Raw genomic sequence first — 27547 nt, forward strand, 5'->3', positions numbered from 1 at the left:
TTTCAATATTTATCTAAAACAAAAATTTACTCTAAATTGATGTTGTACAGTAAAAATGTTTTACGTTTTCTCCCTAAAGTGTATGTAAATATCTGGTTACAAATGTGAATATCCTGCTGTGTACTGAAATCCCTCTTGTTTTGCATAGAAATATACTGAACAACATACAAAGCATAATATATAAAATAACATTTACCTGAGTTTTTTCTTTGAAAGAACCCTCTAATGTCCATTCTTATATTTCAGTGCATTACTGAAACCGATTTAGTCGGGGAGGGTAAGAACTGAAAATATGAAATAAACACGCGTAAGCTAAGACTCTCTAAAAAAAAAAAAAAAGAAAAAAAAAATAGCATTTGTTCGGCTTTTCATTTCGCCATTTGTTGATTCACTTGAAGAGCGAGTAATGTAATATTGGTCAAGTGATCAGTTTGATATCAATCTTTCGTGATGCACAGTCATATTTACATTATTTGTACGGTACGAATGATTTGCTTTGGTACCTGGTCAAACTTAAGCTCTCCTAGTATGGCTGGCTCCGTTTCTCCAACAGCGCACTCACAGGCGGCAGCTGCCCTGCCCCCTCGCTTAGTGCCTGAGCTTGGATCATAAATGGTCTGTATTTGTATAGCGCTTTACTAGTCCCTAAGGACCCCAAAGCACTTTACATATCCAGTCATCCACCCATTCACACACACATTCACACACTGGTGATGGCAAGCTACATTGTAGCCACAGCCACCCTGGGGCGCACTGACAGAGGCGAGGCTGCCGGACACTGGCGCCACCGGGCCCCCTGACCACCACCAGTAGGCAGCGGGTGAAGTGTCTTGAATCATACCAATATCAGGGGGGATTCACGCACAGTCGTAAATTCCCACAGTGTGCACTATGTGCTTCGAATATTGTGTGTACTTTTTGTTTTATACAGTTGTCAGCCAGGCATCCAACTATGAAAAAATTACACTCCAAAAGACCCCGGGCTTCTGACAAAAAGACCCGGGCTTAAGCCCAGTAAGCCACCCCCACGCTCCGCCCCTGGGTCACACTAAAAAAGTCCAATGACACATTAAAAATAGACACATGCAATAGCAAATGATCCAAACAAAGATGGCAAAAGTCTCTTACCGACAGTATACCCACTCGCACCTGAGTGAATTAATTGCCTCTGGTTTTTTCCACAGAAGAGCGCTGACTTCACCCCACACACCCACTACCTTTTCTCAGCTCTTCAGCCAATCACCTGGCAGAAGGCAACAAACTGCCAGGTGACACTTGTTACACTCACTAGTCTTTATGCATGGTAAACTTGCAGAAATGGTGGCTGCCGCCTTACTCTACACTTTTGCAGATGTTCTGCTAAAAATTTATATCTGGTCGTTTGATTAATCATCACAGTGGAAAGGAAAAACTCCTTTTTAACAGGAACAAACATTTAATAGAAGCGGGCACAGGGAGGGGGTGAGGGGAGGAAGAGAGCACAAAAGACCTTGTACTTTCTTTTCAAATGCAAGGAATTTGAAGTGAATCCCAAAATTTGGACCAGTAGCATGACATTTATCCATCTGCATTCATATTTGTAGAGGTTGTGATAGCTCTGACAGGTTGGCAACACGGTTACAATACCTTCTCAAATTAGTGCAGATATTATTATGATTGAGCATTATTGCTCCCAGACACATAGATCCTTATCCATTCGCTTCCACTTATCCTTTTCAGGGCGAGATACGCCCTGACACACAGAGACAGACAACCATTGGGCAATTTGGATTAATCAGTTAACCTATTCCCACAAACTGCATGTCTTTGGACGGTGGGAGGAAGCCAGAGTACCTGGAGGGAACCCACACAAACACAGGGAGAACGTGCAATGGAAATGGAATTGAACTCAGAAACGTTTTTATTCTGTGCATCTCAGCAGGAAGAGGTGAATGAAACTGCAAAATGAAGACAAAATGCCTTTTTTATGATGGCATGGCAACCTGTTTTCTCTTTTAATCCCATCTTTTCAGTTTCATTTTGAGGTCACGCCCGCAGTTTCACTTTCCTTTACACATTCAAATGGAAAACCCTGCAGTGACTCACATTTTGGAAGAACTTAGCAGTGTGCCCACATTGGTCCACTCTTGTGTTTGATGTGTCAGAGTGTTGCCCCTTTCCTTTGTTTAAACTTGGCCAATATGTGAGCTTTGCCATGTTTGAGTAATCCAGTCAAAACTGGTCTGAGGACAGGGTTGCTATGTCAACAGCAGATTTAGTGGACTGCCCTATCTTTATTTTGGCAATCTCCTGGTACATTTGTGAATGTGTGTGTGATTGGGTGGATGACTGAATATAGTGTAAAGCGCTTTGGGGTCCATAGGGACTAAGTAAAGCGCTATACAAATACAGGCCATTTACATTTGCACACATAGTCTTCTTGTAAATCAAAATATATATTTTCGTATCCAAGTAGTGATACATTGCCTTTTCTTTTGTTTCTTCATGTTGTTGCTAGGTAGCCCGTGAAACAGGTACTCATGTTGTGTATTTTAACATTTCACAGACAAAACCTGGTTAATGACAGATTCCACATGGAAAGAGAGCCACCAGGTTACATTCAAACTTTACACACACCTTATATAAATATTTAAGAGTTACTTATGTAATACTAACAGTCTGCCAGTGGTGTGTAGGTTGTTGCAATTCGGTGGAATGTACTAATTTACAAGAGTTGTAAAGATCCCTGTAGGGTTCAGTTCAGGTGAAAAAATTGAATGGATTATGTTCTTATTACTGTGGAGTTCATATAGATTTTCAACAGCTTATAGAATTTATTCTCTGAGCAGTGAAAGAGGTGGGAAGAGTGTGTAAGTGTTTTTATGTCTCTGTAGGAAAATTCTGTCACATATGTGCATAATAACACCTAGAATAGTGATCCTGTTGTTTTGTTAACTGGTTGGCTTTCTAGTGCCATCTACTGGTCAAATGTACTCCTCGTGTCTTAATACTTCAGCACTTTGGTAACAAAAAGGGTGACACTTGAGAGGAATCTGGATTTTCTGGTTCTTTAAAATTCATCTCGAACAAATCAGAGCAGGATGGTTAAACCTGTACTGACATGCTGTCAGTTTAATGAAATGTGTTATTTTGTCAGTCCTTTAAATGCACTTGGTATGTATTTTGGGAAGACCATTGACTATTCATGCCTCATTACTCGTTGTCATTCAACAAAGCTCTATGGTGAAAATAAAGTTTAATGTAAAAGTTAATGACTCTACTCCATCCTACAGTAACTGAATGTTAGGCAAGATAACTTCCTCTAGGATTAATAAATTAATAATAGAGAATGAAATTAGTTTTGTGAGCAAACAATATTTTAGCCTAATTAAGGCATATTAAGCTTAGTTAAACAGAAGAACAGGGCAAAGGCCTGCAGGGCGCCTCTTATACAACAAATAAAGCTGTTGCAGACTAACAGACTAATATCACACAGGAAAAGCAAAGGCCATAAATAATTTTCCCCTCAAATTCTCCCAATCCGTGCATTGACCTCACTGTTATAGTTTAGTAAAATCTTTCTTACTGTTGAGATGATGGAATAAAACTGATTAAACTTAAGTTAAAGGCACTCAGCCCAAGAGGAACAACGTAATACACTCAGTTTTGCTCACATGCATTACCTTTTTAATTTGAAAAGCCGAACTAGCGATCACTGGTGCTCTCAGACACTTTAGTGGTGTTCAGCACTTAAAGTGTCTAAGTTAAACAGGGAGTTCATTTTCCGTCAGTATGCTTCATCATGCATGCATGCATGCTAAATAAGCATATAAAGAGTCTCAGTCAAAAGATATAGTGGACTTATACCTCGAGTCATCTTGTGTAAAGTCAATATTCAGTGTTTTCAGATGTTTTTCTATTAACTTCTTATTTACAAACAGATTTCTTTGCAAGTTTGTTTCGTCCAAAACTGTTTTTTTCTTTTTTGGGAACATGCAAAATTTAATATTCAAACAGCCAGACATTCATTGTGTATACAAGTTTATTAATTTGAAAAAGTTTTACTACAGAATTTAAATACAATATTGTGAAAAGCTGGAAAAAGCGAGGCTCTGTGAGAATGTCTACATTACATACAACATAAAATATCCACACACCAAGTAAAAACCTGTTGCTGTCGTGCTCCAGGATTTAGCTGAAGCCTGTGTGAAAATCACATTTCAGGCTGAGGGGTGAGAAGGCCATTGTCAGTCCTATCCCCTCGAAGCACTACAATGCCTCACAAGAGCACCTGTAACCAGTGTTGAGCAGACTGCCTGATATGACATGCTCTGCTGCCATAGGCCGATTCTGCAGCTGCAAGGCTGACGATCACTGTTGTGTCATCTTGGCTGCTTCAGCTTTTATTAGAGAGATGAGATCCAGATTAATAAGAAACACGAAGCGAAGACCTGCAATCTGAAGAAACAGACAGGTTATTTAAGCAAGAATAAAAGATTAAACAGCCGTTTAATATGAATAATAAACAACTTGGTTAAGATTCTGACATTACCTCCACCACTGAGTTATTATTTAATTTCCACTTGTTGCCTGACAGGACCGGTCTGCCATCTATGTAAATAGGCCGCCTGCCCTCATTGGCAATGAAGAAGTCTCCATTGTTCTTCAACTTAATAATTCCTGGCAAAACAAACAGTAAACATCAAGTACATCTGATCGACCTCTGCAAGCTGAAACACTAAAATTTAACCAGACAAACTGATGCTTCCATTTGTCAAAAGAATGATTCAGTTCTTCTTCTTCTGTTTTCAGCTGCTCCCTTTAAGGGTCACAGAAGTATATTATCTGCTTCCATCTCACCCGTTCCCTAACATCCTTCTCTGTCACACGAACCCTCTGCATGTCCTAGTTCATTAAATCCATGAATCTTTTGTGCTCCTCCTCTTTTCCTTCTACCTGGCAGCTCCATATTCAATATCCTTTGACCAATACATCTATAATCCTTCCTCTGCACATGTCCATGTCCAATAAATAGATACATGTGGGTGAGAAACATCAATAATCATGGCTGTAAAAAGCACAGGAGACACAATGAGCAATCAGACAGAGGGAAGGGAGCAGATTTGACTGTGAGAGAAATGCTGTTCCACAGCACAGAGAAGCACAGAGAACAGTCTCCTCTGAGTTTAACTCCAGAGCAAGGGACAGTCAGAAGCATCGGATCAGCAGACAAGAATGACCTGGAAGCTGATCGGGGGTGTAAGAGGTCAGAGATTTAATGAGTGAGTCAAATCACTATGGCTTTTGTAGGCAAACAAGATGATCTGAAATAGATTCTGAACCTTACTGCCAAGCAGCTAAAACAGGTGAGACCTGATGTCTTTTTCAGGTGCCTGTGAGGAACCGAGCAGCAGCATGGTCACGACGAATAACAATCTTAACATCTTCAACTCTGCCACCTCCAAACTGACCTCCTGTTACCATACATCCCAACAGGTCTCAGTACCATGATGTAAATCTTCCCTTGCACTCTTGCTGCCATCCATCTGTCACAAATAACCTGATACTAGTTTCTACCCATTCCACTCTGCCTGCACTCTCTTCTGCACTGTCTGTTAGGGCTGCTCAATTAATCGAATTTTAATCACGATTACGATCTGGGCTTTCAACGATCATTAAAAATGACTGAGCCGATTATTAGCCCCTCCCTAATTTATCTGCGACACCTTAAAGGCCGGTCCGTGAAAATATTGTTGGGCATAAACCGGTCCGTGGCGCAAAAAAGGTTGGAGACCGCTGATTAAGAGGACCCGAGGGAAGCTCTGAAAGCTAAGCAGAAGTTATTTGGAGAGTGACTGCCGTTGGTTGAAAAGAGAGTTTAAAAAAAAAAACTTCAGTGGTGTTGCACACTATTTTATATTATTATTTTAAAGTCATTGTTAACCCTTTAAAGCCGGTCAGAGCAGCACGCTCCGTTTTGCGTAACTATTGTTAAATCCCTGTAGAACCTGAACCGTGTAAGCTAGCGCAATAATTTGTTTTGCATATGAAACCGGAGGAGTTGTACTTACATCTGATGCCATCAGCTTGTCCTCGGTCACGGTTTCGTTCCACATATAGCTTTGCAAAAATTGCATAAAAAGCGCTTGCAGGAACAAAAACATAATATTCCAGAAACACGCTTTGCCGTTCCTATCAGCTGTTCCTAACACTTCCCACAGTGAAATGATGCACATGCTGTTTTCTTTGCAAATTTGCATCATAGGATTGTTTTTTGTTTTTCCTGCAGTATATAAAAATTGCTGTATCTCCAAAATAAAACTATGAAGACACTCAAAATAAATTTCCTGTGGTGGGAAACTATTTTTTGCAACTTTATTGTATTTAAAGTTTTGAGGGATAAGCCTCTTAAATTTCTCCAAGTAGAAATATATGTAAACAAAACAAAAGCGATTTTCAATTGTTTTTGTAGTTTATTGCACTTTTTTGCAATTTATGTAATTACTATGGACTTAATGCATACATATTATTAAAATATGGGCTATAACAGTTGTATTGATGTATAGCAACTTGAAATGCTCCCACAAATGGCACTACAGCATGTAAAAAAAAAAAAAAAAAAGCTCTGGTGGACTTGGTTCTATAGTAGGTCTTAAAGGGTTAAATAAATATCGTCAAATAATCGTGATCTCAATTTCAGTGAAAATAATCGTGATTATCATTTTTGCCATAATCGAGCAGCCCTACTGTCTGTTGCTTTGGATGGTTGACCTCAGGTATTTATACTCATCTACCTTCGCACTCTCTACTCGTTGCATCTTCACCTTTCCAACTCTCTCCCTGTCATTTACACACATTTTCTGTTTTGTTTCTACCGACTTTCATTCTGCTTTTCTCCTCTACCTTTTCAGGCTCTCTTCCAACTGCTCCCACTACAGATCACAGTGTTATCTGTAAACATCATAATCCATGGAAAATCCTGCCTGACCTTATCTATTAATCTGTCCATGACAACTTCCAACAAGAAGGAATGGTGCGATTTCAGAGTCTCTAAATGGTTACTGGATAAGCCATGAAGACAAGCTATACTTGTCATTGCTTTCTTTATGCATGCATTTGGCCAAAATCCAAATGAAGGGACTAACAGTGATGTGTGCGTGACTGGACTTAGGAAAAAAAGAAAGAAAATGATGAAACGACATGGTGTTGTTCAAGAAAATGCTAAGTTACCTTGTTTTCTTGAGATTTTCCAAGCAGGCCCCTCTAGCGACAGATCTACATCGATCTGTTTGTCCTTGGTTGCTCTGCCTAATGTAATCTGTGTGAATACGGGTTAAACAAAAAAAAAATGTATCATACTCCAACAAAAAGAAAAAAAAGATTTTCTTTTACAGTTACTTGACATTTTCTAACAAACATCTTCCTTAAGCATATTTTCTCTTTAGCCCTTGTTTCTATTATTGAAAGATTACTTACCTCTCTTGATCTCATAAGGTAGCGTACCATTCTTCCACGTAATGCTGCAAGTGTCTGGTTGTCAAAGTCAGGCATGCTCATCCCTGAAACCCCGAAAACAAAATAAAAACATATGCACACAAATAAGTTCTGCATTCCTCAGAACATAAACAAATATAAAGGCTTTCATTTGCACTTTATGAATGAAAGCTTAAGTAACCTGTGATACTGTCCACAAGAACCTGCCAACGAGGCAACTCCTGCTCCAGCTGTCTGATTTCTCTTTTCTGGTGACGGTCTGAAATCATCAGCTCTGAAAGAAAAAAAAAGTGTGGTGAGCAACTGAGATTACTCTGAGTCAGTTTCCAGTGAGTCACTGTGAACTTAAACTCAACCCCTGACGCAGCAGTGTGAACTTCCCCATCCATACAGAGGACATTAAAACAAACAGATGTCAACAGCAGAATTCCTTTTAGTTCCTTTTAGACATCAGTTTCTTATCCAATGCCTACTCATAGTAATGACGCAGCTTTTAGGATCCCTGGTCAGAACATAGCAATGTCCTGACATTCAAAGATACACATTGTGGATTCAGAATAAATCTACACAATGGCTTTTGTAATGCCCCAATGCATCCAAGCGCATTAAGTGAACAGCCAGGTTGACTAATGAGCCAATGAGTTCCCCTTAACTTTTTACATTTGCTGCACATCAGCACAATCAATGAATAATTAAAAAGTCTGAATGAAAAAGAGCAAAATACATGAATGATAATTTCTCATGCTCTGGCAGGGCATACTGATGGAACATTCCTGTCCTAGATATCAAGAAGATTATGTAAATGGTTCAGATTATGTAATATTTCAGACTTTGGCTGACTGTTTTTAGTGTTTTAGTGCATGCTTAGTGCAGCTAAAAAAAGACTTTTGAACATTTGAATACTTGACTAAATGTAGTTTGAACCAGAGTCTTTATTGATCTAGTTTTAAGAGCATTTAAGTTACACCATTCAAACTCTGCAGTGTGTTTAGATTAATTAATTACATGATGCTGTTTTTTTCCTCTGCACATTACCTATCTGTCTTATCAGTTTGATCTATATTGCCATCTCTGTTCTTAATTTACAGCTGAATAAATATTTAGTCTAGCTCTTTAACAATGACATTGTTGTTCACAACCTTTGGTTGCCAAATCAGACATCAGTGTTTGCTAAACCTGCTTAGGTTTAACAGGTTTCAGGAGAAAGGACGTTCATGTAAATATTAATATAACCAGAGGTTTACGTCCATGTCATCTACAGACGGATACATTAAGACATTTTAATTCCAGGTAATTAACAAGGAAAAACAAATTATCTGCAATAAAGAACTACTGAAACAAAACGCATCTGATCTGGAATTTGACTTCAGCTCACATTGATAATAAGTGATCTGAGCTTCTTTTGACATTCACAGATTAAATGGGTTGGTAAATTGTAAATGGACCGGTGCTTTTATAGTACATTTCTTTCTGAAGTGAACACTCAATGCACTTTTCATTACAACCCAAATACACCCATTTACAGTGCTGTCTCATGCTTTTCAGTGCTTTCCAACTATCACAGACACACTCACACTTCAATGGGTGCATCAGGGTCAGTCTACTGTTCAGTATCATCTCATGGACAAACTGACATATGGACCACTTTGAACCCAGAAGAACATTAGAAAATCCACTATTTCCTAAATCACAGTAATCCACAGTGACCTCTCCTGTCTCTTCTTCTTTTAATGTGAATAAAGGTGATGTGTGATGTGCAAGATTAACTGAATTTCCGTCGTAAGCAAATTACTTACCATGTTCCAACACTTCATCTCTGCTGTCCCTGTGTGAAAAGCAACAGAACAACTTATAGGTGCCCTGAAGTCATGGAAATGCAATGCTTTTTAAAAATTTGGAAAAATATAGCATGTAATGTCCTTTAGCATGACCGGAAATGTTACAAGCAGTAAAAATTTGCTGAACGCTGAAGTGAATGTCTGACTTACTTTAATTTTACATCATCAACCATCTGCTCGGCGTCGGAGAAGTTGAGAACTTGGTCACCTTTCGGGAGGGGCTGTACTGCAAAACATAGTCACAGGTAAGATGTTTTTAACAGTTTTTTTTTCTTTCATACATATTTTAGAGAACAACCAGGTATGTCAAGTTAATTCTCAGTAGTTTTATTGGGAGGAAATTATAACATTCATCTTTCAAAACACTGTTTGAGTAACTGCTTGCTATCTTATGTCCAAACAACCTCCTCTCCTCTATTAAAATGTTTACATTGAAAATCTCACAAAGCCACAAAGATGATCAATGCATCCAATGTTGACATGAGTTATACTTGTATGGTTTTCCAGCTGCTCAATACTCAAACTGTCAACAGGAATTTGAATGGATCCTCCGGGAAACTAAACTCACCACTCTGGTCGTCCAGTAGGTAGTACTGCTTGAGCAGCTGCCAGTGCACCAGTAGGCTCTTGGGACTGCGAGATGGGTGAAAGACATTAGGGTGCTTACTTAAAAGCTCCTGAAACACGTCCAGTTTAGGCTGACTGGTCTGTTTAGAGAGAAACATAACACAACACTGTGTGTGAATACAACAGTCCAATATGTACAGTAATAATGAGTTTCATTCCAATCCAGGTGAAATCTCACAATTATGAGCCATTAAAAAGTGACCTTAACTGGGAATGCATTTTCCCTGTGGAGCACTTATAATAGAATATACATGATAGCCCACTCAATATAACTTACTGAACCAATCTTGGCCAGCAGTGCCTCCTCAGCCTGACTGAAGAGAGCTTTGCTTTGGATTGCTGCAATTGCTTCTGGGTGAAGCTGCCGCATGGCCTGCCATGCCAGCCTAAATAAGACACACAAAACCAAGAATGTGCTTAAAAGATGACTCAAACACACAAGTGTAATAAAGCATATGGAGATATGCAGGACTGGGAGACTGTAAAAACCCAGTCAGAGTCAACAACAGATGCTAGGCGTCTTACTTTGAGATGACGGGATCGTAGAGCAAAGCGTACCACCGCTCTTTAATTTCACGCAAAGTGAAACGACAGCTGAACTTGACCCCCAGATGAACAGAAGTTAAGTCAGTGGTCTACAGACAAACACAGAATACCACACAAGATACCATGAATCAATACACATTAGATCATACACTGACAGTCAAAGCCATTAAACAAAGCAGATCCTTTGAGCTAATTCAGGACAACCTTTTTGACAATAATCTTCTTTTTGGTAGCTCACCTGCAACACTGCATTTATAAGCAGCAGATCATCTGTGGGTTTCCATCGGCCCAAGTCTTTAGTAATATGTAAAGGCTGCTTGCTTTTCTTAACTCTTTTGGTTAAAGGTGCAGGGTTTAGTACCATTGTCAGAGATGGTGTAAGAGTTGCTCCTGATTTTGTTACCTGAAAAAGCATCATAAGGGGGGGGGGAATAAGAAAAGAGAGAGAATCATAAAAAATGTGCATATTTATCATCTTTAATGTGAATTCACTCAATAATCTGTGGATTTGTTGGTCTTATTTACCTTTTTTTTCTCACTTGAGGAAGGCTCACTCCCCGAACAGCGCACAGGCTCCATTACGGGTGGACCTTTGACTCTACTGGATGACTTCACAAGACTGCTTTCCACTAGCTCATCGTCAAACTTTTTTCGCTTTATTGACCTAAACAAATTGTGATAATAAAGTGGTTCTTTAAAAATTTAACGATTAACCAGGGAAAAAAACAAAACAAAGCACAGTACTGAAACACCATCAGCATAGAAAACGAAGGTTCATTTCTTCCTGCTAATTATGCTGGAATACCACCCTGACTGAAATAATGAAATATACATTAGTAGATATCAAACCTGGATGAACTTCTGCGTTTGGGAACACCACTGCCAAATGCTTGTGTTGCTGTCCTTTTCAGGTCTTTTACTCCAAGTGACTCTTCATCCTCTGACCGACTCTGAGCACCACCTACTCCCATCGAGGTGCCAACCACAGGGTCACCAGCCTGCATCTGTTCAAATGCGTCAGGAAACAAAGCAAGAAAGAGTTAAAACGTTTCTCAGCAACACTTTGTTTCACAGAGTCGCTAAACTTTAAATATGCTGTTGTCTGTAAAGGTTTCTTTACATTTGCGATGAACTGCGGGTTCCTCTGGTAGGTTTTCACAAAATTCAAACGCCATGATATTAAGCATTTTATTAACACTGGAATAACAATAAAAGTATAACTCCAGACGTAAACCGAAAGTTACTCCGGGCACACAGATTACAGGATAAATGTTTTATTAATAGTTTAAATTCACAATTGTGTATAAAACTGACTAATATTATTATTGCTGTTTTTGTTGTTGCTTATAGGAGTCAGGGGAATTAACGACTAACAAGTTAGCTAGCTTTGAGGGGCCTTTGTTGACATGTAAACAAATGCCATCTATTGCTGCCTTCAGAACGTTATATTAAATAACAATTTGATATCTATAACAAACCTCTCTCTCAGAAAGCAACACACTAAGGTCTGTTTAGCTAACAAGCGTAATTTGATTTAAATGACCGTTGGTTTGTGTTGGCTAGCTAACATTAGCTAAGCTAACTGCTAGCTTTGATTTTTAACGAGTTAAAGTAACAAGTTACGCTGTTTTGCCACTCACCTTCCCACACTGTCCCCCTTCGTTGTGTCTTTAAAGGAAAAGATTAAGTTATTATAGTCCAGTATTTCTCTTTGTAAATCCCTCGTTGCTTCGGCTACATGGCTAACTCGCTTACTTGACGCTTGCCTCGTTAGCAATAGCCGTTTGGCTAGACAGTTGTTTTCTTCCTGTCTAGCTCACCCGCTGTTCGCAACACCGCCGCCATCCGGGCTAAAGTAACAGTGGCCTCCGTTATCTTTAACATATTGTATTACAGTGCCTAACTCTGAATATTCATCTGTCAGAACAATGCACGTCGTAAGTATTTGAAACGTAACTTTTTTTTTAAAACTTCTTCTCTATTATAGATGTAACCGGCAAAGTGAATCCCCATATGTGTAAAAGTGAATAAAATCCACATTTGAATGTAATTATGCAGCTTCATGAAAAAACATCTTGTCCACCAGGTAAATGTAGTGACCAGCCCAGCAGTTTTAATATTGTAATTTGATACTTTTGTATCTAATACACCACGCCTCATTGGTCCTTTTCCCAGCAGACACTTTAAAACGTTTCCAGAAGAGTTTTATGGTATTTCTGGCACTTTTGCAAATGTACTCACTACAGGGTATAAGTTGCAGCATTTATGTCATCTGCATGGCCTGGCAGAACAGATACTGTATCACAGTATTCACACAGATTCTTCCATATCCATTTATCTATAGCAAAATATAGATTTGAGGTCAAGAACACACTTGAATGTCATGGTTATTTGGGGCCAATGATTTCTTTGAATTGTTCTTTTTCCTGGGTGGAATCATCATCGTACATGTTGTTTAAAAACAAGAACACTGTGTACAAGTTTGGATTTATTTTGGATTCTCTCTAATACCCACAAGGTCAAAAATATACATGCACGCTCAAATATACATGTACAGCCCCATTCATTTTTGATTATGGTGGAATTATGGAAAAAGAACAGCTCATGCCCATGATGAGTAAACCTGTGACCACAACTGTAATAACTGAAGCACATACCTATAAAACACATGACAGTGGTTGAGGTTGTGCTTGGCAGCAATGTGGTCCAAGCTATTGAGTCACAGCAGCTGCACAGCAGTTTACACTGTCATGTCACACAGGAACTTTGATACCCAGCATTATTTTATGCAAACATTTGTAGAAAACGTGTGGTCCATGTAAAACATGCTTGGTTGACCTGAGCCCTAGTCTGATGGTGCTGTGGATGATGATTGAGGGAGATATTTTCTTTAACGAGACACAAAGGCATCACATAAAGAAACACATGGTGTAAACAGTAGGCAGAGATTCATCGTGAAACCGTTTATTGACATTTACAGTGACAGTTTCCAAATGCGATAAATTAGAATAAATACAAAGTTCAGATCATGAAGCTTATTACTTACAAAATGATGTAATATCTTTCATGTTTAGATGTATAAAAAAATAAAATAAAAAAAATAGATAAGCTTTGCCAGTGAACTAAAGACAGTATTGAAGAATTTTAAAACAGTACAGAGTGGCCTATTTTTGGATTTTAGTGGCATTATATATTCATACACAAGCATAATCTTAGCAGCTGCCTTTTTTTAAGGAACCCATCACTAGAGGTTTTTGCACCATAAAAGCACCTTTAAAAACACAGTTCAATCAACATACTGACAATCATGTTTACGGACACCTCTGTAGATTTTTCTTTCTTCCGTGTGCAAGACTCTCTGCGACTCATGATGTTCTGGACGTACATAGAAACTCTTGAAATATTTGCACAATCAGGACACGCAGGAAACTGCAGATACCACGTATCTACGAGCGTGCACGATCACAGTTCATAATCAGATTTAAGAGACGGTTACCAAATTCAGGGAAACTAATTTCTGTCAAATTCCAAGAAATGCGGCAATGACTAAAAAGATCAAATGAAGGACGAGTAGCGAGGGCACACACGTCAGGCGAGGCGCAAATGTCAGATTTCATTTCCTTACTGTCTATCTTTCAACTCTCTCCCCACTCCTCCTTTCTCAATCAGTTTTCCACACCGGCCCAGATTTTGCCCAAAGTTTGCATGAATTGTACCGCACAGCAGACGGAACAGACGACAGACAGAAGATCCCTTCTTTGGGTCTGGCCTTTGCACAAATGAGCACCTTTTGATAAAACTGGACGTTACCCTTCTCCCAGTTGATAATGCCTCTGTAATAATCCATCAGCCCTTACCCTTCATCCATCTGTCCTTCTCCAAATGTCCGCCTGCAGGCTGCAGGTGAGAAGGGCTTTGGTTAGTTGGGATGAAGGCTGAAGGCCCGCTCTGAAATATAACACCGCGATAACGGCGCCTGCTTGTTCTGTCCTGCTTGTTGCCGCTCACAGGCACGTAACTGATCAGTTCCAGGAGATTAGGTCACCGTTCAATAAACTGCAGGCTGATGACATTTTCAGGAACTAGAAGTGTCCGTGTCATGGGCTTCACAGAAGCTCCCTCTGTGTTTGGCTTCACCTCGAACTCTGAAATGATCTAATGAAATCAGAAACAGAGCAGATTAAGCGCAGGGCGCCTGAAATGAAAAGCAATCAAGTGCTGCGTAGTGACCCTGAAATCTACAATTCCTTACATGACTCAGAGAAATAATAGAGTAAGAAGATTTGCGGGAACAACTTCTAACACATTTATCAAAATCCTACGCTGTGTAAATTACTTGCAACACAAACTGTGTTCAAACACCAAGTAACAGAATGTGTTTTTCTTAATTAAATACATTCCCAAAAGCTGACATACACTGTACAACCTAATTTCCCCCAAAAAGTTGGGATGCAGTGTAACATGTAAGTAAAAAACAAAATAAAGTAAAGACTTGAAAGGCTTTTCTACCCCATAATTAATTAAAATAGTACAAAGACAAAATATCAAATGTGAAAATTTTAAAATATGTGATATAATATGTTCAGTTTAAATTCAGATGCAAGTAACAAGTTTTCAGAAAGGACTGGAAATACTACAATACTATATTTGACATGTTGTCTTTATTACAGTTTCCTAATATTTTGGGGGTAAATGGGGTTGTATATTCTTTAAGAATGCTTTTAGGGTTTTTTTGTTTGTTTATTTTAGTCGGAGTTTAATTGCAAATGAAAAAAGAAAAAACACACAGAAAAAACCAAGAAAAAGACAAAAATTGCTGTAACTCACCCTGGCAAGAGCAAGGTAGAGCTCCAACTCAGCAATACGGCGACCTATGCAGCTGCGTTTTCCCACACCGAAGGGCACAGAGGCATATGGGTGATAAGTCAGGTCTTTGTTCAGCCATCGATAGGGATTGAAATGATTTGGGTTTGCAAACACTCCTGGATCCCGCGATGTTGCAAAGTGGCACAGGGTAATCAAAGTCTGAAAGGGAATTTTATTTTGGTCAGATAGGTTTTTGACTATAATGGAAAAACTGAAGCATTACAACTTGATACTGGCTAGAGTCAGATGGTGAACTCACATTTTTTGGGATGAGGTAGCCTCCAACCTGGATGTCTCTTTCTGGAATGACCCTTGCATTAGCAGGAATAACAGGGTATAACCTAAAAAAAAAATAAGGAAAACAAAACAAAACACAATAGTGTAAGCTAAATTTGATTTCAAATCTCAAAACATCTTCAAATATCTGAAACCTTTTGAGTTATACCTGAGCACTTCTTTGACTATGGCCTTCAGGAAAGGCATTTGAGCTACATCGGCAGCCTCTGGTATCTTTCGACCTTCAAGTACAGTCAACACCTCCGCCCGGAGAGTGGCCTGTACATCTGGATGACGGGACAGCTCGTACAAAGACCAGGACATGGTGCTGGAGATCTGAAACAACAGAGCGACAGATGGTTTTAACCATTTGCTGGCCTAAAATCAGGAACTGATAAAGGAAGACGGCAAAGGAGCCACTCTCACTGTGTCAACTCCTGCAAGGAGCAGCTCCGTGACGTTGCTGTAGACTGTCTTCATGGGCAGCCCCATCTGCGACAGGAAGTAGGTGAGATAACGGCCCTCTATTTTCTCTCCTCGGGCAACCTTATCTGCTTCGGCAGTCAGACGCTGGTCAATGTGACCTTTTGCTGCAGATACATGGAGATAAGCCATGACACATTTATCCCTCGATGGCGATGATGACACAGAGCGTTAAGTCTTTAACTTTCCAGTGTCAGGTTCAATAAAGTGAGGTCAAATTCCCCTTCTTTAAAAAAAAAAAAAAAAAAAAAAAAATCCCTAGAACCACGTATCAATTTCATGACTAACATTTACACGTGTTTCAGCGCAGATGATCTTGAAGTGCGTGAAGGTTAAAGACTTTAATCTCCCTCTTGCCGATCTAGCTCGAACCAGTGCGATTACGTCAAAACATGTCTGATGTCTCAGATCTTCTGTGAGTCTTAATGTACTGTGTGAGAGAGCGTGGGATGTCAACCCAGGGCTAAGTGGAAACCGGCGGCAGCCAATGACAAGAGAGGAGAGCAGAAGGAAAATAATAACATCAAGTGTGGAAACATCATGTTTGTCTTGGTTCCACATTGCAGTGCCAGCTTGTGTAACGTATCTCCAGCTTGAGTACAGCCAGAAGCATCTTTATAATATCCTGTAGTCTCATCTCTGGTATATGACTTATATTTAGTTTTTACTTGTGCATTTTATATAATATTTTACCGAGTGCTTTTTTGGAGACTGCAGCCTGCTTGTAGTTTCTGTTATCACTTTTAATTTTAAAGTACCACTACAATCATCTCTAAACATTTTTCTGTCCAAGCTTAAAATGTTGTGCTGTGAGAAATAGCTTACCAAACTCAAACATGTAATCCCAGCACTGGCAAAAGATATTCCAGGGTTTGGGGAACAACTGGTGCAACCAGCTGGGCATGGCCATGGTAAGAAGCGTCATCACAAACATGGTGTTGATAGATTGGATGAAACGCTCTGTGTCTTCGGGAACAACCTGATCCAGGCAACCAATTCTGGATTCGAACAAGACCGAAGAAATGCCTGCCAAAGCAAATAAAACCAAGCTCATGACGAAGGCAAGAAACGATGACTAGCGGCTTTTTTCTTTTTTTTTTTTTTACTGAAAGCTTCCGAGGTGACCATGCATGACATTTATTTGCCAGGTTTTTAGCCTCTTTATCAGAAATGCCTATTAACTAAAGGTGTTACAGTTAAATAAATAATACTGTCTGCATGCAAAGTGAAAACTTAAATATTGGCAGCTTTCATCAGCTCCAAGTATCCAGCATTTATATTTAACTCCTGCAAAAGTGACTATAAAAGAGCTTCAGTGTAGCTATTTATATCATTGCGTAAGATCAACAATGCATCATTTCTCATCAAAACATGGTTACATGCTTTTTTCCCCTCCAGCTGTACAATAACAATGATGACAGAATGGTAAACTGCACATGAGCATGAGTTATTAAGGCATGCCTGCACGGAATGTGTGTTTAAAATGTTAACAATGTGACATAATATTTGTGCATACAGATGGATTTGATTACAGCATTTACGTGGCATGGTACATCCTGTGAAGATGCTTAAGACGGGATGAAACCTTACCCTCGAGGCCGAAGCGATAGAACTCGCTGGCGATGTCGGTGACGAGGCCCTGAGGATGTCTTCTGAGGCGAAGTTTGGCAATGAGATCACTGACGACACTGTTCAGGGTTTTATCATAAGCTTCCACTGCCTTCGGCCGCAGCATGTGTTTCCCCAGGAGACTCCTCACTGTCTGCCACTCCTCCCCCTCACTAGACACACGCGCGCACACACATTAATGTAAAAACTGATACAGTGGCTCCAGCTGTGCACACAATTCAGTTAACTGCTGTATTGCATTGTATACTGATTGCATACGCTAAAGTTGTGGCTCTTTCTATCTGTAAGTGAAGGAAAGCTGAAAGAAGAGTGGTATAAAGTTTTTGAACTGAATGAGCATGGCCAAATATTACATTTACTTCAGCTTTATCATCTGATGAGAAACAAAATGGAAAAGAGGAGGAAGTAAAGCAGAAAGATTTTCCTGCAAGCTTACGCTGTCAAAAGTCCATAGTGATGACCTCTCAGCTTCCTGTAGTCCTTCCAGGAGGAAAGATCGGAGCGCATTGGGTGCTCGCCTTCCTGCCTCAGGATCTGCTCAATGAGTGATGGATCAGCCACATGAACTGTCAGGATGGGACCAAAGCTTGCCTTCCACATAGGTCCATACCGCTGGACTCCCTCCAGCTAGGAGATGAGACAAAGGTTGTAAAGGCACTGCAATCATCACCTTTGGAGGCACCCTCCTCCCTCCAGTTTAGAGCTCACTGCAGAGATGTATTTGCCTTGCAGGCGTTTTAATGCACTAGTTATTAGTTATTTGTTTTAAGGATGCATTCACTTCACATAGGCACGCTCTGTCACGTTGACAAAGGACAGTTCATTCAGCTTAGAGTGAAGTGCAAAGCTCTCAGTAGATACAGAGATTTTAAACTGAAGTGAGAGACAGCTTGAAGCAGGAGGTATAGACTGGATGTGCTTTTGTGAGACAGCGAAACTTCGCTGTCTCACAAAGCAAAATAATTTAAGAGGATATTTTATAAATGTCACATTGAGAGGGGAGTCAAAGTTCTTGCATTGTTCTATGTAAAAAGAACCACCTGCACAGAATAATACACTCACGTTTTTAGTCTACAATGACGACACGTGCACTTTGGATATTTTTAGTAAAAGTGCAATAATTGTAAATATCTCATACAGGTTTTTTGTTTTTTTCGTGTTTATCTTCTTACCTGTAACTCATGCAGGCGTGACAGACCGCGTTTGGCAAACAAGTCCCAGGCGAAGCTGGTGACCGACGGCCCGGGCATCTCGTTCAGCGTCTTCACTCCCTGCATCTTGGTGCCCTCCGAACCGGCTGCTGCACCCTCAGTCCACCTCTCCATCAATTTGACCAGCGGGAATGAGCTCCGGCCGGATACTCTGAGCGCTTGCTGCAACATCCTTCTCACTAAGATCATGGAGCGGTGACGGAACGCGGGCCTCTCGGATGTCGACGCTCATTTTGTTTTACCGGTTGAGCGTCCTATTTATAACTGTCTTTATGACCTGCTCCTCGAACCAGGCGAGCAAAAGCTGTAAATTTGCTTAGTCTGGGCCAATCATGGGTGCAAAGGCAGCTCAGGTCCCGCCCCACATGGATGGAAATGGGGAAGGCGTGTACCAAGAAAAAGGTGTGTCCAATCAGAAGGCTGAACTCAGACCATCCCAGCGGCGGCACACGTGGAATCCCAAGATACTTGTGTTACTGTTGAGGTTCTAGTCCCGAGAAGCACTTTGGTCTCCGATAGTCCCCCACCACCATCGCCCACCCACGGCCAATGCTATGGTAAATCCAAATTATCTGAAAGGGGATAAGGTCTATTTAACAGTGATAACAGTGCTGAAGGTTAGGTTCGCCTTAAATAAACATGACAGGCAGCCCGTTGATCCAATAACTAAAAACCTTTAGAAACACTAGACAAATTTCTGTAATAAAACTGAGGGAGAAAATAGGTAGAGCTAGTCTGTGTCCTGCCCAAGCTTTGTTTATACAGCTATGGCCAGTTCTTTTGCTGACTTGGTGGGTTTTCTAGCAGAAAATCCTGACCTGATTTCATACTGGAAGCTGTCCAAAGCACCATGTGTGTGGACTGTGAAGTAACAACCCTGGGGCTGTACTCAGAATCTGCTTTGACATTTGCTCCCATCTTAGATCACCCACTTTCACAGAAACGCAGAGGAATGACCGGCATTTTCAGGCAGAAACACACCCAAAGGTTGGATGAGGGTGCAATATCTCAGCTCATGCAGCTTTCTTCGTTTTTCATATTCGCTATGGCACATTCAAACATGTTGAATGTTTACAGGGCAAGCCTGAAAACATGTTTTGCATGCATGTTTTTGGCACTGCAGTGCAGGAAAAATGCACAAAGTGTGTTATTTCACACCAAGGGAGCTACAGGAAGAAAGCATTTCTAAGTGCTATATTATATAGTACTGTGAAAAACCCTTGTGCCACACACCCCTCATTAAACTGCTCTTTAGCAATAGTTCTCCAGGGTTTCTGAAGGTCTTTCAAAGGTTTGGCCCTGGCTGCTTTTTCACTCATTTCCAGTCCTGTCCTTGTACCCTTGTACCTGACCATTTTCAAAGAAACACGAGTTTTGTTTAAGCCACTTAACACTGATGTATGAATCATTCAAGCATAAAAAGGTACTTAACTGTTAACCTGCGTTGTGTCTACAAATAATACAGTGGCTTGCAAAAGTATTCGGCCCCCTTGAACTTTCCCACATTTTGTCACATTACAGCCACAAACATGAATCAATTTTATTGGAATTCCACATGAAAGACCAACACAAAGTGGTGTACACGTGAGAAGTGGAACGAAAATCATGCATGATTCCAAACATGTTATATATATATATATATGTGTGTGTGTGTGTGTGTGTGTGTGTGTGTGTGTGTGTGTGTGTGTGTGTGTGTGTGTGTGTGTGTGTGTGTGTGTGCGTGTGTGTGTACTATATGATCATCAAAAAGAAAGCCCTCTCTAAGCTGCATACTCCCCTCAAACCCAGGACTTAATCTTTTTAAATCATACATTATGCTCATAATATGCCAGCCAAGCATTACAAACCTTAATATATAAATATGTGCTGCCTAAGGGAGGAAGAATTATGGGTTGGTACCAGAAAATTAACTCTGCTGCCTACAAAGGCTTCTTTCAGAAATGATATATTACATTTGTTTTCATGCAGTGAAACACAGAGTGACACAGACATGAATGTTATACATGCAGAAGTATTCATTAGAGTTATTGCAGTGTTAAAAGCCTGTTACCCTCAGATGATCGGACTCTGTCATGAGCAAACAGTGTGGGGTCTTTTGCTGATTAAAACTGTGATTAGGAGAATTTTTTTTCCTTGCCACTGCAACATCACATGTCCAGTGAGCCTGCTGGTGGGTTACTTAACCCCTGCTGACATCATGCAAGATATTCAGACTTTAAGCACTTAGATGATGTTTGGGATAATGTGGAGAACACCCCAACCCTTTAGATGAATTGTCTTTATTTTATGGTCCAATCTCTCTACAAAGGCCAGATATGGTGTGATTTTTTTTTTTAATTGTTTGTTTATCTTTTTTGGCTCAGGGGAGGATTCAGTCTTATGAGGATCACTTTCTGTGCTTCTGGCCCTTCCCCCCACACACTTACATAAACTGTTCAGTATAATCAAAAATACACCCTTGATAGTCAAGCTGAACATGGAGATTAGTTCTTCTGAATCAGTTATTTTTCCAAAGCGTAGTGCTGGTCCAAGGAGACGGAAGTGCGAACATTACAAATAAAAGCAGCACGACTGTGACATAATAAAGTTAGATTTGATTGCACAATGATGATAGTGAATCAAGTGCTTGCATGGTGGATCGATGCAGGCATTTGATAACAGCTCCAATTGTATTGAAGAACTCCTCAGGGTAGGTGGAGGATATTGTCAGGAGACCATTTTTACGCATTGCAGCAATCCTCGTACATCTGACATCCATCTGACTAGACCATGTGAAGTGACTTCTGAATTAGAAGCTGCAAACAAACTAACTTTGACTAACGAAGATAAAAGTGCACCATGGAGCAGGACATGAGGCAATGACACCAGACTTCCTGAATCGAAGATGCATAGCTATCTTGAAGGGTGATAGATAAAGAGTGACCTCTGAAATTTTCATCAACACTAATAACTTATTAGACACGGCCACTCGTGCCTTGATAAGTCTCAGTCTTACACAACGCAGTGCAAACGTGTTATTTTTTTTGCTGGTCTGCTGAAGCTCCCTGTCCAATGGATAGGCAGCCACCTGAGAGACAACAGCAACATATAAACCAAACCAACGCTGGATCTCAGCAATCATTTGGTGCTATGTAAAGCTATGATGATGTCAGACTGATGTCATTTTTATTGCATGGAATTAAATATTCTAACTCTTTGTAAGAAAGATGGACACATTTTTGCACTGGTGTCAATTGGACGCACATCCTCCCTTTCTTGTTCAGCTGGCTGGTAACTTAAGACCACAAAAGGAACGAATTTCAATTAATCTGTGCTCGCCTCAGAAGCAGGGGATTAATACTGATTATGAAAAACCTAATAGAAAGAATGGCTTCTTTGTGCTGGCGTAAGGCGTAAGGTGTAAAGTGTCGTGGCTCAAATGTAGATCATGCTATAGAGCACAGAGGGGGTACCCTCAGAGGTATTTTCCCTTATTGTATTGGCCAAATGCCCAGAAAGGAGGTAGTTATACTCCCAGACTAGTGTGTCAAAGTTCACATCTGCAGTCTGCCTGTCTGGGTGGCATCAGAAGAGTGCCTTTGTACACACTTTCAAACACACACAGTGTGTTTGAAAGTATGTACCAGTATGTGTGCCTAAGCGTGCATGAATGAGAATGTGTCTCACTGTTTTTCTTCACTCTGAAAGCTGTTAGTATAATTTATATATGGTGATGGGTCTCCCCGGGGACACCAAACCACTGCTTTCGATATTTGAATGATCATGGACAGACATGACCTGTTGTCGGCTGTGTTTCATTGTTTTGTTGAATGTATCCCTATTTCAAATATAGTCATCAGGTAACAAAAAAGGCCTCTTCTCCATAGAACATGAACATGGCAGCACAGGTTAGGCTTGCAAAGTTGCATCTGAACAGAACACAAGACTACAAAGTGGAGATGTTTGACGGTAATGCACGCCACCATGTTTGCCGCAACCCAAATACAGCATATCAGCACAAACACTTTACAGTCAAACAAGGTGGGGGAGGGGTGGTGATTTGGGCCACAGGTCCTGGGGACCCTTGCAGTTGAGTTGACCATGAATTCCTCTGTATACCAAAGTATTCTAGAGTCAAATGCGAGGCCGTCTGTCTAACAAACTGTATAAACTCTTGCCATTACAAAAGGAAAATGATTCCAAGTACACGGCATCAAATCTACAACAGAATGGCTGTAAAGAAACAAATTAAGGTGTTATAATGTCCCAAACTCCAGACCTCAACCTGATTGAAATGCTGTGGTGGGACTTTAAGAGATGTGTGCATAAACAAATGCCTGCAAACCTCAATGAACTGTAACAAAGCTGTAAAGACAAGTGGGCCAAAATTCCTCCTCAATGATGTGAGAGACCGAAAAAAGTCATAGAGAAAACAGTTCTTTCTCACATGGCTGTTTATGCTTGTATTAAAGGTTTTTTTCTATTCTTGGATCTTTATATCACAGAGAGGGGACATACTTAATGTGTGATTAGTCCGTTCTTTGCTGGATCATTATTATTAAACTATTATTACTACCTTATCATGTTTTACATGCTGCTCACATTTGTGTGCTTATATCTCACACATGGTTTTCATATCTCAATGTCTTCAGTGTGTGAGATTCAGTATGTATTTATACTGCTTCCGACATGCTTGGGCAACACAGTGTACACTCTGACTCTGCAAAAAAGTCAAAGTGTGCTTGGAGTGACTCAGAGTGTCTGTCAAATGCCCAACAGTTGCTTGAGAGCACAACAGCTATGAAGATGTGGTAATGAAGACTAAAAATATAGCAATAAAATTACTGAATAATGATTTTTATTGGCATACATGTGGTAACGTGGTAACTGATTAAGACTGTGTGGACTTAATAAAAACACACTCTTGAATAATAAATAGGTGTTTAAGGTGTCATGAAGGGCATCTGTCAGAGTAACAGCACATCTGGGCACCAGGTGTGCTTGAGGTATGAGAAAACGTTTTTCACTCTGGCTGGTTATGAGGGATGTCCACCACAGTGACTGCATGCATGCAATGGATAATGACATGTTTCTGGGCTGCATGTAAAGACTGATCACAGGGAAAAACGAATTCTCTATAATAACTATAATATATAATAAGAAATCTGCAGGATCTCTGCAGGTTTGATCTACATGTTCTGTGGTCGGCTTCCAACAGGCAACATGCAGCATTGCAGTGTTTAAAAGAGGTTTTCAGTGTGTGTTGCTAGATTTTCAGAGTAGTGCATCTCCTTTTTGTTCTACTTTGCTCTTTTGACTCTATGTATTGAATTTATTGTGTCATACATTGATCAGTGGTTGTCAATTTGAACACAATTGAGCAACAGTCTTCAGAGCCACAATAACTTTTCGTTCTTCAATAAAATATTAGAAAGCACAATGGATGGATGAAAAAACTCAAATCACTTTTCCCTTGCATTTGTATCATGTGTTTAGGAGTGGCACTAAAACACAAATTTGTCTTACAAAGTAAGGTATGGTTGCTCAGAAATCCCTTTATGAATGAGGTGGACAAATTTAATTTGCACTCTGCCTTAAATTGATAAAAATCATGTGTGCAAAATGAATTTATGCTATTTATGAAAAGTTTCCAAAATCTGTAAGATCCCATCCTGACATACATAAAATAAGTAAGAAAAAACAAATAAGTCAAATGAGTAAGAAACTAAATTATACTCAATGTTTTTTTGTTTATAATGGGTTTTTTTTTGTGTTTTGCACAGTTGCTGCACAGAGACATTGGTTTGCTCTTAAACCTGCTTGTTGGCTGGAGTCCTCCCAGATTCCAAAGACATACATGTTTGATGGTTCGTTTTAAATTGACCTGTGGATCTAAGTATGACTGGCTCCGGCTACCCAATTTAGAATGGGGTGGATGGATGAATAGAAAGATGGAGGGATTTTTCTTGAGTAGGAATTTGCTGAAATATTGCAAATAACAAAACCGCCAAAATCCTATCTAGGTGTCAAATAGATGGACCGATTGAACCAAATTACCAACCTTGCAGTTCTACAAGCATGAAAGAAAAAAAAATTCACCTTAAACTGAACAAATCAAAGAGCAATGTAACTAGCTGTAGATGAATTTATCTCATCCAAATCTGACAGTGATACGAACTAGAGATGGCACGATACCACTTTTTTTATGTCCGATACCGATATCATAAATTTGGATATCTGCCGATACCGATATGAATCCGATATAGTGTTTTTTAATCAATAAAACTGTTTTTTAATATCTTGCTGCATTTTGTATAAGTTCATACTCAAGTTTAAATAAACAATAACACTAAAGCTATTCTGTTATACCTGTATGTAAGAAATACACTGCAGCCAAAATATTTCATAGTTCAGCAATACTGATCAATCTAATAAACTTAAACCTGCTCCATCCTTCCTATTCTGGTATTTTAAAGAGTACTTAGCAGAAATATTAAGCAACCTAACTAATAGGGTTGCAAACTCCCAGCAAAAAAAAAAAAAAAATAGGGAACCACCCTCCACCTCATGATGCTTAATTGACATAATCAACTTTAATTTGGGGCAGCACGGTGGCACGGTGGTTAGCACTGTTGCCGCACAGCAAGAAGGTCCTGCATTCAATTCCACCATCAGGCCGGGTCTTTCCGTGTGGAGTTTGTTCTCCCCGTGTTTGCGTGGGTTCCCTCCGGGTATTCCGGCTTCCTCCCACCGTCCAAAGACATGCAGCTTGTGGGGATAGGTTAATTGGATAATCCAAATTGCCACTAGGTGTGAATGTGAGTGCGAATGGTTGTCTGTCTCTGTGTGTTGGCCCTGCGACAGACTGGCGACCTGTCCAGGGTGTAACCTGCCTCTCACCCTATGACAGCTGGGATAGGCTCCAGTGCCCCCCGCGACCCTGAAAAGGATAAGCGGAATGGAATGAATGAACTTTAATTTGATGCAGTGTGAAAAGAAAATGCACAGAATTAAATTATTTTTCAAGAATAATTAAATAGATTCAACATCTTTCTTCAACAGAATTGCAGAATTCACAGATGGTACCTTCCCAAAGGAAAAAGTAGTATAGCTTACTAGGGTATATTAGACTTAACAGTTACTACACTGAACAAAAATATAAACGCAACACTTTTGTTTTTGCTCCCATTCCCCATGGGATGGACGTAGAGACCTAAAATTCATTCCAGATACACAATATAACCATCCCTCCCAAACAGTGGTCACAAATCAGTCCAAATGTGTGGTAGTGGGCACATCTGCTATATTGAGATAATCCATCCCACCTCACAGGTGTGCCACATCAGGATGCTGATCTGACATCATGAGTAGTGCACAGGTGTACCTCAGACTGCCCACAACAAAAGGCCACCCTGGAATGTGCAGTTTTTTGCGCTATTGGGGGTCTGGGGACCCAGAACCGGTCAGTATCTGGTGTGACCACCATTTGCCTCATGCAGTGCAACACATCGTCGCATGGAGTCTATCAGATTGTCAATTGTGGCCTGTGGAATGTTGGTCCACTCCACTTCAATGGCTGTGCGAGGTTGTTGGATATTCGTGGGAACTGGTACACGCTGTCGTATACGCCGGTCAAGCACATCCCGAACATGCTCAATGGGTGACATGTCCGGTGAGTATGCTGGCCATGCAAGAACTGGGACATTCTCAGCTGCCATCTGCCCTGAACAATGTGAACCATGATTCATCCGTGAAGCGCACACCTCTCCAACGTGCCAGACGCCATCGAATGTGAGCATTTGCCCACACAAGTCTGTTACGGCGACGAGCTGGAGTCAGGTCAAGACCCCGATGAGGACGACGGGCATGCAGTTGAGCGTCCCTGAGACGGTTTCTGACAGTTTTTGCAGAAATTGTTTGGTTGTGCAAACCAATTGTTCCAGCAGCTGTCTGGGTGGCTGGTCTCAGACGATCTTGGAGGTGAACCTGCTGGATGTGGAGGTCCTGGGCTGGTGTGGTTACACGAGGTCTGCGGTTGTGAGGCCGGTTGGATGTGCTGCCATATTCTCTGAAACGCCTGTGGAGACGGCTTATGGTTGAGAAATGAACATTCAATGCATGGGCGACAGATCTGGTTGACATTCCTGCTGTCAGCATGCCAATTGCACGCTCCCTCATTGCTTGTGGCATCTGTGGCATTTCAGTGTATATACAGTAATGGACTTCTATACATTTTACATCAGATTAAAACTTTGGGTGTAAGATTCAGATAATTATTTATTAAAAGCTCGACATTTTAAATGAGAATAAGAAAGAAAAGTATGTCTTTGTGCCCCCTTTTCCCTGTTAATGCCCTATCGGCCCCCCTGGCTAAACTTTGCTAGATCCGCTCCTGCACAGTTACCAGCCGTCAGCTGCATAGAAAAGGATCCTGGTGTAGAAAGTAATATTAAATACATTCTAACAACAGCTGATCAAGCTTAAACGTGCTGCTGTTATTCAGCCACTGGTTTCCTCTTTCTGGTGCAAAGTGGGCCAAAAACAAAGAAGAGAGACGGACTCGCAACAGAAAAGCCGATCAGCTGATCGTTAAGCAGTTTCATGATTGAAGTAGCAGCA

The 27547-nt window shown here is 40.4% G+C and overlaps 2 protein-coding genes across 2 annotated transcripts; both read right to left on the reverse strand.

Moving 5' to 3' along the window:
* Positions 1 to 4007: 4007 nt before the first annotated feature.
* mcrs1 (microspherule protein 1) lies at positions 4008 to 12284 on the reverse strand. Its single transcript, XM_080890462.1, has 14 exons — positions 12125 to 12284; positions 11334 to 11488; positions 11010 to 11148; positions 10723 to 10887; positions 10464 to 10573; positions 10216 to 10324; positions 9880 to 10018; positions 9462 to 9537; positions 9270 to 9298; positions 7655 to 7747; positions 7456 to 7538; positions 7210 to 7297; positions 4532 to 4659; positions 4008 to 4437 (listed from the first exon to the last, which is right to left on the reverse strand). Exons 2-14 carry the CDS (start codon positions 11486 to 11488, stop codon positions 4351 to 4353), a joined length of 1401 nt encoding a protein of 466 aa, XP_080746588.1. The 5' UTR covers positions 12125 to 12284; the 3' UTR covers positions 4008 to 4350.
* Positions 12285 to 13106: 822 nt separating this feature from the next.
* Positions 13107 to 19381, reverse strand: cyp27b1 (cytochrome P450, family 27, subfamily B, polypeptide 1). Its single transcript, XM_080891892.1, has 9 exons — positions 18911 to 19381; positions 18175 to 18365; positions 17700 to 17890; positions 16935 to 17135; positions 16053 to 16216; positions 15796 to 15962; positions 15610 to 15691; positions 15312 to 15509; positions 13107 to 14639 (listed from the first exon to the last, which is right to left on the reverse strand). Exons 1-9 carry the CDS (start codon positions 19136 to 19138, stop codon positions 14526 to 14528), a joined length of 1536 nt encoding a protein of 511 aa, XP_080748018.1. The 5' UTR covers positions 19139 to 19381; the 3' UTR covers positions 13107 to 14525.
* Positions 19382 to 27547: the final 8166 nt, after the last annotated feature.

This window comes from Rhamphochromis sp. 'chilingali' (assembly GCF_963969265.1).
Source record: "Rhamphochromis sp. 'chilingali' genome assembly, chromosome: 9".
NCBI lineage: Eukaryota > Metazoa > Chordata > Actinopteri > Cichliformes > Cichlidae > Rhamphochromis > Rhamphochromis sp. 'chilingali'.

Excerpts from the sequence above, each read along its gene's own strand:
- cyp27b1 (XM_080891892.1), bottom strand. The coding sequence starts at position 19,138 with ATGATCTTAGTGAGAAGGATGTTGCAGCAAGCGCTCAGAGTATCCGGC. Across the intron at positions 15,692-15,795 it reads ATAGTCAAAGAAGTGCTCAG|GTTATACCCTGTTATTCCTG; the intron begins GTATAACTCAAA and ends TTTTTTTTTTAG. Across the intron at positions 15,510-15,609 it reads GCTACCTCATCCCAAAAAAT|ACTTTGATTACCCTGTGCCA; the intron begins GTGAGTTCACCA and ends ATTCCCTTTCAG.
- mcrs1 (XM_080890462.1), bottom strand. The coding sequence starts at position 11,488 with ATGCAGGCTGGTGACCCTGTGGTTGGCACCTCGATGGGAGTAGGTGGT. Across the intron at positions 11,149-11,333 it reads AAACGCAGAAGTTCATCCAG|GTCAATAAAGCGAAAAAAGT; the intron begins GTTTGATATCTA and ends CAATTTGTTTAG. Across the intron at positions 9,299-9,461 it reads GTTGATGATGTAAAATTAAA|GGACAGCAGAGATGAAGTGT; the intron begins GTAAGTCAGACA and ends CTTTTCACACAG.